Source organism: Cherax quadricarinatus, chromosome 78, assembly GCF_038502225.1.
Source record: "Cherax quadricarinatus isolate ZL_2023a chromosome 78, ASM3850222v1, whole genome shotgun sequence".
Taxonomy (NCBI): Eukaryota; Metazoa; Arthropoda; class Malacostraca; order Decapoda; family Parastacidae; genus Cherax; species Cherax quadricarinatus.
In genome coordinates this window covers 5,979,658-5,994,264 of record NC_091369.1, presented here as the reverse complement: position 1 = coordinate 5,994,264, position 14,607 = coordinate 5,979,658, and the positions used below count along the sequence as shown (strand labels likewise).

At 37.7% G+C, this 14,607-nt stretch overlaps 1 protein-coding gene across 1 annotated transcript in view; it reads left to right on the top strand.

The window, feature by feature from the left end:
* Positions 1–492: 492 nt before the first annotated feature.
* The window catches only part of LOC128701581 (uncharacterized), a 37,888-nt gene continuing 23,773 nt past the window's right edge, over positions 493–14,607 (top strand). Inside the window, exons 1-8 of the mRNA XM_070101529.1 lie at positions 493–599; positions 1,398–1,471; positions 3,390–3,491; positions 4,172–4,389; positions 4,592–4,700; positions 7,789–7,862; positions 10,202–10,373; positions 12,147–12,262. Coding sequence (XP_069957630.1) covers positions 1,411–1,471; positions 3,390–3,491; positions 4,172–4,389; positions 4,592–4,700; positions 7,789–7,862; positions 10,202–10,373; positions 12,147–12,262 — 852 coding nt within the window. The 5' untranslated portion in view covers positions 493–599; positions 1,398–1,410. The remainder of the gene's footprint in view (positions 600–1,397; positions 1,472–3,389; positions 3,492–4,171; positions 4,390–4,591; positions 4,701–7,788; positions 7,863–10,201; positions 10,374–12,146; positions 12,263–14,607) is intronic.

Genomic DNA, 14,607 nt, shown 5'->3' with positions numbered 1-14,607 from the left:
TTTAGATTTGGAACAGTGCTTAAAATAAATATGAGATAGAATAAATTTCTGGGAAAATTACTCCATTTCGAGATTTGAGACAGATTTTAGATTTTCTTTTTATGCAAAAGCAATATTACTATTGTATTATACTTAGTATTAGGTAGTATTTTAGGTGTATAATGTGACCCACCTTGTGAGTGGCAGGCAAGTGGGTTGCTTACTCTTGGTTCCCTTGATTACTACTTAAGTATATATCATTATTACATATAATACTTTAAGATACAGAATTACATGCAATATTATATTTAATTAATAAGATGTATAACAAGGACTCCAATGGAAATAAAGTTACATTAATTTTGGGGGGATTGTCCTAGATAATTTACACTTATGTTACTATGTATGATAATTGTATTTATGTGTATCTGTACTTTAATAAACTTACTTTACTTACGAGTAATTTAGTAAAATACAATAATAATAATAATAATAAAATAGTTGGGTTCGTTACCCTGAGTTCTTCTCAGTGTTTTGAACTGAGGCGCTGACCAGGCAGCTCCACCTACCATTATTATTTCACTTTTTAACGACATTGTGCTTAGTTTTTGCAATATATGGTAAGTGCATTTGTTTCTCAGGTGCCTTGTGTGTCCTGGTACCTTGATAAACACTTGTGTTTGTGTAGATGTGATGTGTGTGTAGCTTGGTGAGTGGCTCCTGACTCCAGCTGATTAATATCTTGTTTGACTTTATTGGTTAATTGTTATGTTGTTAATGTAATATATATTTGTGCACACAACTCTGTATAGCCCTTGTGGATTAGCGCTTCTTTTTGAATATAATAATAATGTGCACACAACTTTCATTGGGGTTCTTGTCTACATCATTAACAACCCAATATATTTTCAGTTAAATAATGGATATATTACTTATGTATAAATCTGCTGTTATTTATTGACAGCAACTCTAAATTAATATGAGATATGCTTGTAGAATGGGAATACAGTTTACCTGGAGTATACCTGAAGGGTATTTCCAGGGTCAACACCCCTGCGGCCCCGTCCACGACTGAATTGTTTTCTTGCCTTGTGATGATTATTGTAAATTATTCATCATAACAGTAAGTTAGCAATAGTAGGTCAGTAACAAATTGATAATGGTAGTAATAATTTCTGTTAAAAGCATAAATTTACCAAACGGTTGTATTCCTGTCTGACTCTGACAAACAACGAGCACTCTGACTGCCCCAAAATTCTTAATAAACTTATTTTTTCAGCTTTAATCCAAGCAGATAATTACTTTCTTAATTTATAAAGTTTTATCATTAATATGCAGTTATTTTTTTAAGTTTTTCTGTTAGTTATTGGTTGGAATATAGGAAGAATATTATTAGTTTTAAATTTTGGGTCTTGCAGGATTGTTCTCACAATGGATAGATGCAGCAGAAGCAAAGGGAAAGCAGTTAAACCAGAACATTTGGAGGAGGAAGGTAAGTAAGTGTCTTACATTTTGACTACTGAGTCCCACTGGCATGCCAGTGATTATTTTGCAAAGTCCCTGCTTTAGGGCCAGCACCATTGGACGGATGAGAAAGTTCCATATAAGGTGGACAACATAAGTGTCTTGGTTTGACACGTATTTGTACGGGAGTATCCCAAGACAGAAAACAATTTCTCTGTAATTCGGTATGTGTATAACATACGAGTAAAAGTCTTAGCGTTTTTAAAAAGGGGCACACACACGAAGATGTCACAAGCTTATGGCCTGAATGAGGCATCAGTTCTCACAATTAAGAAGAATGAAACAACGATATGAGCTTATGCAATGAGTATCCCAGGTTGTGACCTCCCTAAAAGAATGAAAAATATATATACATCCACCCACACATCTCCCTCATGGCTACATTCCTACACCTACTCTTACACCAGTTTTTTGCAGTCAATAAGATTGGGGAGAGGCAAAGAAGACCGCAGACAGAGTATAGGCTAGGTGGACAAAGACTACAGACCTCACTCAGGGAGAAAGACCTTGGGGTGACCATAACACCGAGCACATCACCGGAGGCACACATCAACCAAATAACTGCTGCAGCATACGGGCCCCTGGCAAACCTGAGAATAGCGTTTCCCCACTACTTAAGACTACACTTTGCTCAGCCCCAAACTTTCTCCCACACCATTTTCCCATGACCTGACCCCCACACCTTACTCTACTTTTCACCCTAACATGCTGTCCACATACCTAATCACTTAAGTTACCCACCATCCTCATTACTACTCCCACCACCAACTTCACACTCCCTACAAATCGCCTATCATCCACATCACCATGCACACCGAGCCACTGACAACCATTGCCTTTCCTCCACACCACTTTCCCACAACTTTAATCCCACACATCATCCACCCACATCTTTCACCTACATGACTTCCCCACAGCTTCAACCATGCATCTAACTCCCACAGCCCTATGCTCATACCTTACTCACTTTTTCATGGCCCACATACCTTAACACACACTCCACACTCCTAGTCACATAGCCACTCATCACTCTCATTACTGACTGTACCAGTAACTGCACCAATAACCATAACAGTAGCCATACCAATAACCACACCACCACCCACACATGGCCACCAACACTGCCACTCACATGATCACCATCACACCACCTTATATCTTCCAGCCTCCACACCCATCCACTGCCCAGCATCCTCCACTCTCCAACACCAACCTCCATTTCCTGTTCCCACATCAACCAAATCCCCTAACTCCAACCTCTCTAACCCCTCCCATATAATTCCTAACCACTCTAACCCCCACCTTTATACCCCCCCCCCCCACACACACACACAGTTGCAATGAGTGGGACAGCCAAGCAATAAGATATCTCTGTCTCTTAGCAAAGATGTGGATACAGGATCTTTGACTGATAAACTTCAATACATTCACCTCCAATTATATTATCATTGTTTTTTACAACTTTGAGACCTATACAAAATTTGTTTGGCATTTTTGGTGGTTTAAATGAACATAATCCTACTTTTACAAATGTTCTTCAGTTCAGTTTACCCACTTTTATTACACATTATTTTTACGAACGTAACCTACAGTGTTATCCGATGGTCAACTGTGTATACTTATATTAAGGTTAATATATCACATGCTCCTATACTTTTCCTTACAGTATAATGCATATTAGGTAGGTTGTGGGCATAGGTCTGATAGGTTGTGGGCTTGTAATTCTGTTATCAATTATAATTAATTTTTTTAGTTTAGTACTGTATGTTTGTATAAATAAAGATTGTGTTTTATTGCACTTTTTGTATTTTAATTAATGTTCTTATTTCTAAATATACTATATATTCAACATACATATTGTTTTAAGACATATTGTTTCAATGTAGATGGTCACGACGAGTTGCTTGGCTCTCGCTTGGAAATAGAGTTGAATCGCAGTATTGAGAAAATGAGAGAAGAGGAGTTAACCCCCTTGGCTCATCTCAGACGTAAGTCAAACAAAAGATTTTCAGAAGGTTACTTCTCTTTTTTATACATTGTGGAAGGGTCATTGACCTATGGAAGGCAGCTCTTACTGGATACCCCCTTCCTCCTTCCCCTTTAAGGAGTGGGGTATCTTGAGACTGATCCTTGATCCAAGGAATTGGATTTATTCTGCCCTTGAATTAAACCTGATTTCCTTTCGGTTACCAGATGTTATATGACATCTCTGGGTTTAGAACTTTCCCACAAATATAGCAGTTCTATTTAATTCCAATCATAATTACCTTATGCCTATTTAGGTAAGATTTTAATAAATTTTTTGAATGATTACAAGCGTCTTGTATAGTATCATGTAAATTACCAAGGATAGCCCAAGAAAGTCAGATAAGGTAACTTGTTTCCTGTGAGATCCTTGTATTTATAGCAGTGTTCCTTATTGAAAAAATTGACTCATATTTATTCTCTACTTAAAATATGTAATACCTATTACATGTATTGAACTTGTTTATAAATTATAATTGTTATTATTAATACATTGCATGCAATATGCAGTAGGTTGTGTTTTGAGAAATACTGTTGAGTGTCAAGAATAACCACTCTTACTTGCCTTGATTCAATCAAACCACATTTTGTTGTTTACTTTGGTACTGATAATTCTGTGTTTTATAATTTACATGTAATTCAGGCAGCATTAGTGGCAACAATAACCAAGACCAAGACGGTGATACCAGCGACTCGCATCAAGAAGTTGATTCTCTCTCTGCCATCCACAACTTTAGTGAGGAGCTGCTAGAAGACATAGAGATGCCAAATATAAGTGTTAGTCATTGGGAAAGTTCAGACCTAATATCTGTATCATCTGTGTCTCCTTGTAGTCCTGTCAAGAACACTGTTCATGGAAAGGTGGGTAATTGCTCCTATTTTTTTTTTCCTTAGCACTAGTAGATTAAATACAATAGCGCTTAGGTATTCACCCTCTCCAGAATGGCTGGGTCATTTATGAGGCTATTTATAACTACGGTAGTAGTTTTTCTTGATAAGTTTTGCAGTATATCAATTATTTGTTTCCAAACCTGTATTAAAATGCAGTAATTTAAATTTCTAGAGTGACGTTCCAAGCAATTTGTCATTTGTAGTATCTGAGAAGAAACTTGCACAAGTGGAAGGAGCCTCACCCACACAAACAACTGAACAGTCGATCTCTGGAGAAATTGGTAAGTTTCATTTTGATTAGCATTGCCGTGAATTTTAACACTTAAGTTTGACAATGGCATTTTTTTCATCCTTTCTAAATAATTTTCAAGTACATATTTATGTACTGTAGTTATTTATTCCTTCTAACAAGTGGTGTTTCTCATTAAGGACATTTTATATCTTAGCATTCATTACATTTATCTTTCACCAAAATTTTTACACTTGGGATAGTTTGATTTTAATTTGTGATTTTTTGCCTCTTGATATAATTTCTCTGTTGCAGTTGCAGTGTCAGTGGTGTACATTGCGTCCTTATCCATGCAATTGTTCTTTGTCTAGTTATTTTTTTGCAATTGTTTATTTGTGGGTTGTAAAGTAAAAGGACACAAGTGCAACTAATGTGACATTTATTGTGGCAACGTTTCGCTCTCCAGGAGCTTTATCAAGCCATTACGTAATGGCTTGATAAAGCTCCTGGAGAGCGAAACGTTGCCACAATAAATGTCACATTAGTTGCACTTGTGTCCTTTTACTTTACATATTGTCGGTAATTCTACCAACTTTATTACTATTTGTGGGTTGCCTAATTACTTCAGTACTTACTGACTCGTGCAGCTAGACTGATATTCTTGCTCTTACCCGGAGTTGCTGATAGTCCCTATTTATTAGCTGTGCTGTACCTTTTACATCAGGCTCAGGAATGTTTTCCCGATGTGCTGTGGAACCTTTCACACTGATTGAGTGAGCCTTTTCTTGTGTAACTCCCAGACTCTTCCACAGGTTACTAGTGTCTATTAAGAATCAGGAATTTGTTTATTCATTCAAGTCTTGGTTGAAAGCACACCTTTTTTCTAGAGTTTGTGATCTTGACGATCCTTCTTTCACTTGAATATAAACTTGAGTGTTCTTTTTGTTGTAGCTGTATTTATGGTTTGATGTGTGAATTTTTTCAAAGGCACAAGCACTCAAGAATTTTAAAATCCCGAATACTAGTTGCTATTACAGTGGGCCCTCGGCCAACGATATTAATCCGTTCCTGAGAGCTCATCGTTAATCGAAATTATCGTTAGTCGAGTTAATTTTCCCCATAAGAAATAATGGAAATCAAATTAATCCGTGCAAGATGCCCAAAAGTATTGAAAAAAAAAAAATTTACCACATGAAATATTAATTTTAATACACACAAACTGAAGAAGACATGTACAATTACATGACACTTACCTTTATTGAAGATCTGGTGATGATTGATGGGATGGGAGGAGGGGAGACTGTGGATGGTGTTAGTGTTTAGAAGGGAAATCCCCTTCCATTAGGACTTAAGGTGTCAAGTCCTTTTCCTGGGTTACTTCCCTTCTTTTAATGCCACTAGGACCAGCTTGAGAGTCACTGGACCTCTGTCGCACAACATATCTGTCCATAGTGGCCTGTACCTCCCGTTCCTTTATGACATTCCTAAAGTGTTTCACAACATTGTCAGTGTCACAATTAAACACTTGTTCAGATTTCAATTCTTCACTGTCTATGTACTCCTTGAATTCCTGCACATATTTTTCAGCTGCCTTTTGGTCCAAACTGGCAGCCTCACCATGCCTTATCACACTATGTATGCCACTATGATTCTTAAATCTCTCAAACCAACCTTTGCTGGCCTTAAAGTCACTCACATCACCACTAGTTGCAGGCATTTTTCTAATTAAATCCTCATGCAACTTCCTAGCCTTTTCACATATGATCGCTTGAGAGATACTATCTCCTTGAACATTAAAATGGTATAAAGTACCGACAGGTTGTTAGGTAAGACACATATGCAGCAGTTAGGTATCTTTATTTTGAAACGTTTCGCCTACACAGTAGGCTATCTCCTGCTGTCTGTTTTTCGTTTATCCACACCAATAACAGTCTCTCAACATCTATCACTTGCGATCTCAGTTTTGAAAACATAGTTGCACCTTTGGCAAGAATAGCTTCCTTGATTGCCATTTTCTTGGCCACAATAGTAGCGATGGTTGATTGGGGTTTTGTGTACAACCTGGCCAGCTCGGAGACACACACTCCACTTTCATACTTAGCAATGATCTCTCTTCATATCCATAGTAATTCTCACCCTTTTTGCTGTAGGGTTGGCACTAGAAGCTTTCTTGGGGCCCATGGTGACTTATTTTGCAGGTGCAATCACTAAAAACGCTGTGATAATATGAAATGTTTTGATTGTATGTTTGGATGGGACCGCGGTGGCTGGCTGGCCAGCCACAAGTGGACGTGTCTCAGACGGAACGAATCGTGTTGGTCGAGTTTTTTAGTGCTAGTCGAGGCAAAATTTTTGCATTAAAATGTATCGCTAGTCGGATTTAACGTTAGACGATGCCATCATTGGTCGAGGGTCCACTGTATTATTATTATTATTTTATTTTTCCGATATTTTATAATTTCCAGTTTAGCCATTCATGTAGAACTAAATTTTTTAAAAATAAAATTTACTCTAGTCTGCCTGCCTGCAATTATTGTGATTTATCGTATTAACTTAGACTGAATGTACAAAAGTTTACTGATCTGATGCCAAACTTTCATAGTGGGTTTTTACTCTCCAAGATTATCTTTCTTTTATTGCATTTTCTGATATCTTTGAAACACCACTTTTTGTATCACATATATAATTTAAATGGTCTTCCCTGTTGCATTTAGTTCTTGTGCAGATTGATTCAAAACCCAGACTGATATCTTGTGTTGTCATATAGCTTTGTCAGCATCCAGTAGTAGACAGTGTAGCAACACTGATTCCCAGAACTGTTAACAAGTTAACATTGTTTAAGAATTTATACAGTTTTCAGTAATTTGAAAATAAAGTATTTCCAAATTCAAGTTCACATGCTAAAGCAAACTGGGATACCATCTTTCACCTGCCTTGGAACTTCTGCATGTTGAAACTACTGCATGTGAATGTTGTGAATAAGACATTCATGATTAAATCTGTTAACAGGCAGATTTTGATAATGTGTTAAATTATCATATTGTGTACTCTCTTGCTTTTAATTTGTAATGTGTATTTATTTTTATTAATTTTATATATTGTTACATTATTTACATGTATGCCATGTATATTGTTTCCAGACCTTTATGAACAATTGGCTTCTCTTAGTGCCCCTTTAGCGGAATGTGTCAAGACCTTGATATCTATAGATGAGGTAAGTTAATTTCAAGTTAGTATCTTAATTAAACGTAATTAACGTATTTTATCTTCATATGTGATAAATTCCAGTTCTTGGGGACACATTTTAACTTCATGACATGTAAGGAGAGCAAACTCACAGGTATTTATATGTATGTTTACAATTGTGTAACTGCTGAAAACCTGAAAAACATGAAGAAATACTTTGGATCACTCACCTGTGTAGATTTTGTTACATTTGTCACATGGGATGGCTTATACCCCTTCAGTAGTTAAGTTATATTGGTGGTGTTTGTGCTTGGTAGTGTCCTTGATGTTAGTAAAGGAAGTTGTGGCTGTTTTGAGTTTGGTATTGGAGATCTTGGAAATGTGTTGGCAATTGAATTGGGGAGGACTATGTTTCTTTTCTGTGGAGTCAGGCATGCTGTTTGCAGTTCCTTATGAAATGCCCAGGGCAGAAGCAAACTCTAGCCTAAACATTACCTGCCTTTTTACCAAGGTACCTGCTTCACAAGCCATTGATCCCCTTCACCAGAAAATTAATGATTTACTTGATTTATCTAGTCCTTGCCAATGCTTTCTTAGACGTCTTTGAACTTTGCATCAATTGCAGTTGGTTTGTTCTTCGAAGTCTGCCTCTTCCAACAGACCTTTAGCTTACCTGTGGGTTCTGATTTAATTTCCATTTTACCAAACCTCTATATGAAACATTTTTACCAGACAATCTTAATGCCTGCATACTACATTGAAAAGCTCAACTACTTGATAAATTGAAATGAAGCACTATATACTGAGGAGAACTACATGCAGAGAAATGTCCCTATGTATACATTCTTTAGTACCTTCTACAGGTTAACCAGAGCAAAGGTTTCTGTAGTTTAGCTGAGCATGCTTGCCAGGAAACTTCTAGGATGTTTGGGAACCAGTGTGACTTAGTTCACTTGCTCTTCACCTATGTACTACTTGTTACTATATTTTTAGTTTATCGAGTCAATAAGGTTCCATATAACTGTCTCTGCTTACTGTTGTGTCGGTATCTCATACCATTATATGCCCACTGTGCGTATTTACTTGATAAGCAAATTGATTAGGGCAGCCATCCATCAGTTACTTTATCTTTCAGCATTCTGTTTCTCATTAATAAATAAAATTATCTATTCACCTGCTACATGAAGGTGTGTATTGTACAAAGATAAGGGTGGGAGAGAGAACCTGGCAAAGAATACATTTCTATAGCTGGATGCTAAGAAGTATTTTTTATTAAATAACTTGACTGGTTCCTCTCTGTAATGGGTAAGCTTAAAATAGCAGTGCAGTCTTGAATATTTTTGGAAGGTCTGAGTACTATAATTACAATCCATAGTACCCAGCTGTATTGCCAGGTGCATACAGTGGAACCTCTGTACTCGAGCAGCTCCCTACTCGAACAATTCGGTATTCATACATTTTGCTTAGTAAAAAAAAATCACTCGGTAGTCAACTGTTTGCTCGGCACTTGACCAAACAAACACGACCTGCCAGAACTTCACTGTAAACTATTTCGTGTTTCTTCACATTTTTTGGTGTTTTTTATATATGTATAAATAAGTCACCATGGTGCCTAAGAAAATTAGTGATAACAGCCAACAAAAAAGAAGAAAATTGGTTGGGAAAAATTCGTTCAGTACATACTTGAACAGATCGGGACTTGAACAGCCTTTTGGAATGAATTAAGTTTGAGTACCAATGTTCCACTCTGCACTCATATCTCCCTTGTTGGAGTTCATTGATTCAAACCTAAAGCATTAACACAATTTTAAGAATCCTTCCTCCATAAGCCTTGCATGTTGTATGAGGCAACTGAAAGGCTGAAAGCAAGGGACTAGTAACCTCTTCTGTATGAATTACTAAATGTAAGAAGAAAAGCTTCTGGTCACCCTGCTTCGGTGGGAGATGGCCTGGGTGTTAAAAAAATGTGTAGGAATTACTTTATTGTATTATTAATTCAGAGAAAGTCTTTGCTGCATTTCAAAGCACTTGTCAGAACAGTATTACTGTAGTGTTAGAGGTCTGTATGAAAAGACTGCAGCATTAATAATAAGGTGATATAAAACATGATACGCATGGTGCCTCCCACCTAACTCTCTGCTGCACTTCCCCGTCCTGGGTCGGTTAGTGTGTGTGAAATAAAGTTGATAAAAAAAATTTCAAGTGAATTCCAAAATTTTTGGTTACAATTAAGATAGATATAATGTGTTTCTCTGTACAGTATATGCTTCTAAGCCAGAATTTCTTAGAATTTTAAACCTTAAGTTATTCAAAGATAGTAAATTTTCTTTATTTATTTTAAGATGGCTGACATTGACATCTTCACAGACAGGTACAAATAATGGAGGTTTAAAGAAGGTATTACATAGCTGTGATGCCTCTGCCAAGGTATCTGGTGAGAGGAAGCCTGAGCAAAACGATGTAGCGGCCAACATGACATCTTCACCCGTGTCTTCGCCTGACCTACACTTGACACTTGGAACTGGTCTTGAGTTATTAGGTGCATACAACAACACTTCCTTTAATTTTGAACTTTTATTTTCAACCTACACTCACCTTTGCATGAATATTCAGATAATACAACTTTCTTCCTGCCTTCATATAAGGTCTTACAATTAAAGCAGATAAAGTTGGGGCATATACACAGAAATCCTGTTATAGGTCTGTAACTATAAAATTCTGCAACCTAACATGGGCTTGGTACAGCTTTGAACATGCAGATAATGTTTTTATTTACTGTACACATACTGTCCTAAGGGCAATGTGTGGTGTAAATATTATGCAGAAAATTCGGAGTGTGGAAACTAGGAGAAGGTGTGAAGTTAATAAAAGTATTAGTCAGAGGGCTGAAGAGGGGTTGTTGAGGTGGTTTGGTCATTTAGAGAGAATGGATCAAAGTAGAATGACATGGAGAGCTTATAAATCTGTAGGGGAAGGAAGGCGGGGTAGGGGTCGTCCTCGAAAAGGTTGGAGAGAGGGGGTAAAGGAGGTTTTGTGGGCGAGGGGCCTGGACTTCCAGCAAGCGTGCGTGAGCGTGTTAGATAGGAGTGAATGGAGACGAATGGTATTTGGGACCTGACGATCTGTTGGAGTGTGAGCAGGGTAATATTTAGTGAAGGGATTCAGGGAAACCGGTTATTTTCATATAGTCGGACTTGAGTCCTGGAAATGGGAAGTACAATGCCTGCACTTTAAAGGAGGGGTTTGGGATATTGGCAGTTTGGAGGGATATGTTGTGTATCTTTATATGTGTATGCTTCTAGACTGTTGTATTCTGAGCACCTCTGCAAAAACAGTGATAATGTGCGAGTGTGGTGAAAGTGTTGAATGATGATGAAAGTATTTTCTTTTTGGGGATTTTCTTTCTTTTTTGGGTCACCCTGCCTCGGTGGGAGACGGCCGACTTGTTGAAAAAAAAAAAAAAAAAAAAAAAAAATTCAGGGAAACCGGTTATTTTTATATAGCAGGACTTGAGTCCTGGAAATGGGAAGTACAATGCCTCCACTGTAAAGGAGGGGTTCGGAATATTGGCAGTTTGGAAGGATATGTTGTGTATCGTTATAGGTATATGCTTCTAAGCTGTTGTGTTCTGAGCACCTCTGCAAAAACAGTGATTATGTGTGAGTGAGGTGAAAGTGTTGAATGATGATGATAGTATTTTCTTTTTGGGGATTTTCTTTCATTTTTGGGTCGCCCTGCCTCGGTGGGAGACGGCCGACTTGTTAAAAAAAAAAATAAAAAAATACTGTTTTCAAACATGACATCTGCCTCTAGCCTTTTCCTCAGTGCAACATTTAAAGCCCATGTCTCACACCTATATAAAAGTGTTGGTACAGCTATGCTTTGGTACATTCACCATTTTTGCTTCCATAGATAAATTTTATTTCCACACTGCTTCCCTATTCACCTTTTCATGTGCATTTTCTAAATATATAAGTATGATAAGCAGTGCTTTACCTTATCTAAGTATTGTTCACATGTAGATTAATATAAACTGGGTCTACAGATCTACCCTTCTTGAATCCTTGTTCCTCTGCAGTGCTACTTTGTCTTATCCCTAATTCTTTCAACAGTGCAGTATTGTAATAATACTAATTGGGATAATAGTAAATAATTTTTCCTACAAGCAGGTATAAAAAGTTTATTACAAGAAGAAACTTTCCTTGTTTTAGTGGTATAGCATATAATGATTTTTTTTATAAATGTTGTAGAGGATGACTGACAAGCCAATGAGGAACTAGCTATTGTTTTAATATAAGTACAACATTTCCAGATATTGATAACATGAATGACAGCCTACTTGTTTCATCAAGTCTGAATAATTGCTCTGATAAAGGAAAGAAGAGTGAAACATTCACCTCATCTCTGCCTCCCACTGTGCAACAAAAGGTTTGTGACATTATTGTATTCTACTTTAGCAGGCGAGCATCCAAAGTGAACTTTTCTTTCTAATCACAGTGGTTATATAGGTACTCTGGAGAGAAAATTAGTTTCCAGCAAGACAACACCTCTTGCACTGGAGACAAATCTTTGTTGCTTGAAAATCAGGTACAGTCTTCTCACTCGTTGCCACCTGTTAGCAAGTGTTCCTGTCTCTCCTTCCCTCTCTATAGCTTGTGGTCCCCTCAAGGGATGTTCCTTGATGCTGGTGAGGGGCTCTTGATCTAGGGAATTGGATCTGTGCTCTGGTTCCCTGAATTGAGCCTGAATACCTTCCCCCCCACATGTGCTGTATAATCCTATGAGTTTAGTGCTCCCCATGATTATAATAATATAACTTGTGGTGTGCAGCTGACTGGAACGCATTTTAAGTTTTCCCATGGCTTAGGCTTTTCTGTTTTGATTTTTTAACACACCAGCCATCTCCCACCGAGGTAGGGTGACCCAAAACAAAAAAAAGAAGAAACCCACTCCCCATCACTTTCCATCACTGCCTTACCAGAGGTGTTCAGACTATAGCTCAGATGCCTCCTCAAACTACAGTATCCCCACCTCTCCTTCAGAGTGAAGGCACTGTACTTCCCACCTCCAGGACTCCAGTCTGGCTAACTGGTTTACCTAAATCGCTTCGTAAATGATACCTTGCCTGCACTACTACAGCATATTCTATCTAACGTGCTCACACATGCCTGCTCCTGTTGCATGTCATTTCTGCTTTCACTATGGTTTTTATAATAACCAGGGTGACTAAGGATCTTGCATAACTTTCAGGAAAATCTTTTGACAGTAATTTAATGGGCTCTTTAAAAGATGATGGGGTAGGGGTTGCTCTCGAAAAGGTTGGAAGGAAGAGGTAAGGGAGGTTTTGTGGGCGAGGGGCTTGGATTTCCAGCAGGCGTGCATGAGTGTGTTCGATAGGAGTGAATGGAGACGAATGGTATTTGGGACTTGACGATCTGTTGGAGTGTGAGCAGGGTAATATTTAGTGAAGGGATTCAAGGAAACCGGTTATTTTTATATAGCCGGACTTGAGTCCTGGAAATGGAAAGTACAATGCCTGCACTCTAAAGGAGGGGTTTTGAGATATTAGCAGTTTGGAGGGATAGGTTGTGTATCTTTATACATATATGCTTCTAAACTGTTGTGTTCTAAGCACCTCTGCAAAAACAGTGATTGTGTGAGAGTGAGGTGAAAGTGTTGAATGATGATGAAAGTATTTTCTTTTTGGGGATTTTCTTTCTTTTTGGGTCACCCTGCCTCGGTGGGAGACGGCCGACTTGTTGGAAAAAAAAAAAATTTATTCATTAGTTTTTTGTTTTAGTATTTTTTTTCCTTGTATGTTGTACTGTATGTATTTTTTATTGCCAAGAGCACTGAATTTTTATGTGGTCAAAGTGGACTTCAAATTTCAAAACTGCCTAAACTCTTCCTCAACTCACTCCAGTTCTGTGGACTACACGTGACTTAACAAAACTGAGATATTCCCATCACCACACTGTCCAACATTATTTTTTACATGCTGTCATGCTGTATACAAATTAGTTGTTTACTGAAGTATTTAAAAAACATAATAAAAATTTTGATAATTTGAGTTATAATGACAAACTGCTTCATTTACAAAAAATTGGTTCATAAATAACTATAAATAAATGTCCAATATAAGAATACTTTTCTTATGCCCGTAATTCAGCCAGGCCCTTGAACATTTCTTCCTCAGTTAGTGCAGTACAGTACAGTACAGTTGTCCCTTGAGTTAAGATATTAATCTGTTCCAGGAGACATATTGTATCTCCAAAATATCATAACTGAAACCCCAAAATACATAGTTTTATGGTAATTCCTTCTAAGATGCCAGAGTACTCCCAACCTTTCCTTGGATTCTTTTGTTATTTAAACACTGGGGTTTTCTGAGTGATATATAAGCATAGACTGCAGCTTGAAATATCCAGAGGCATTGGCATCCAGCAGCAGAACAAACTTATCTTTCATAGGCTTATGCCCAGGCAAAGTGGTAGGATAGGGCAGGACGGGGCAGAGGAGGCAGGCAAGTAGGGAGGGAGGCAGGCAGGCAGGCAGATTGGTAAAGATTTTTTTTTTCTTTTTTTTTTTTTTCTTCAACAAGTCGGCCGTCTCCCATCGAGGTAGGGTGACCCCAAAAGAAAGTAAGTCACCAAAAAGAAAATGCTTTCATCATCATTCAACACTTTCACCTCTCTCACACATAATCACTGTCTTTCCAGAGGTGTCCAGATACAACAGCTTAGAAGCATATATAAAGATATATAACATACCCC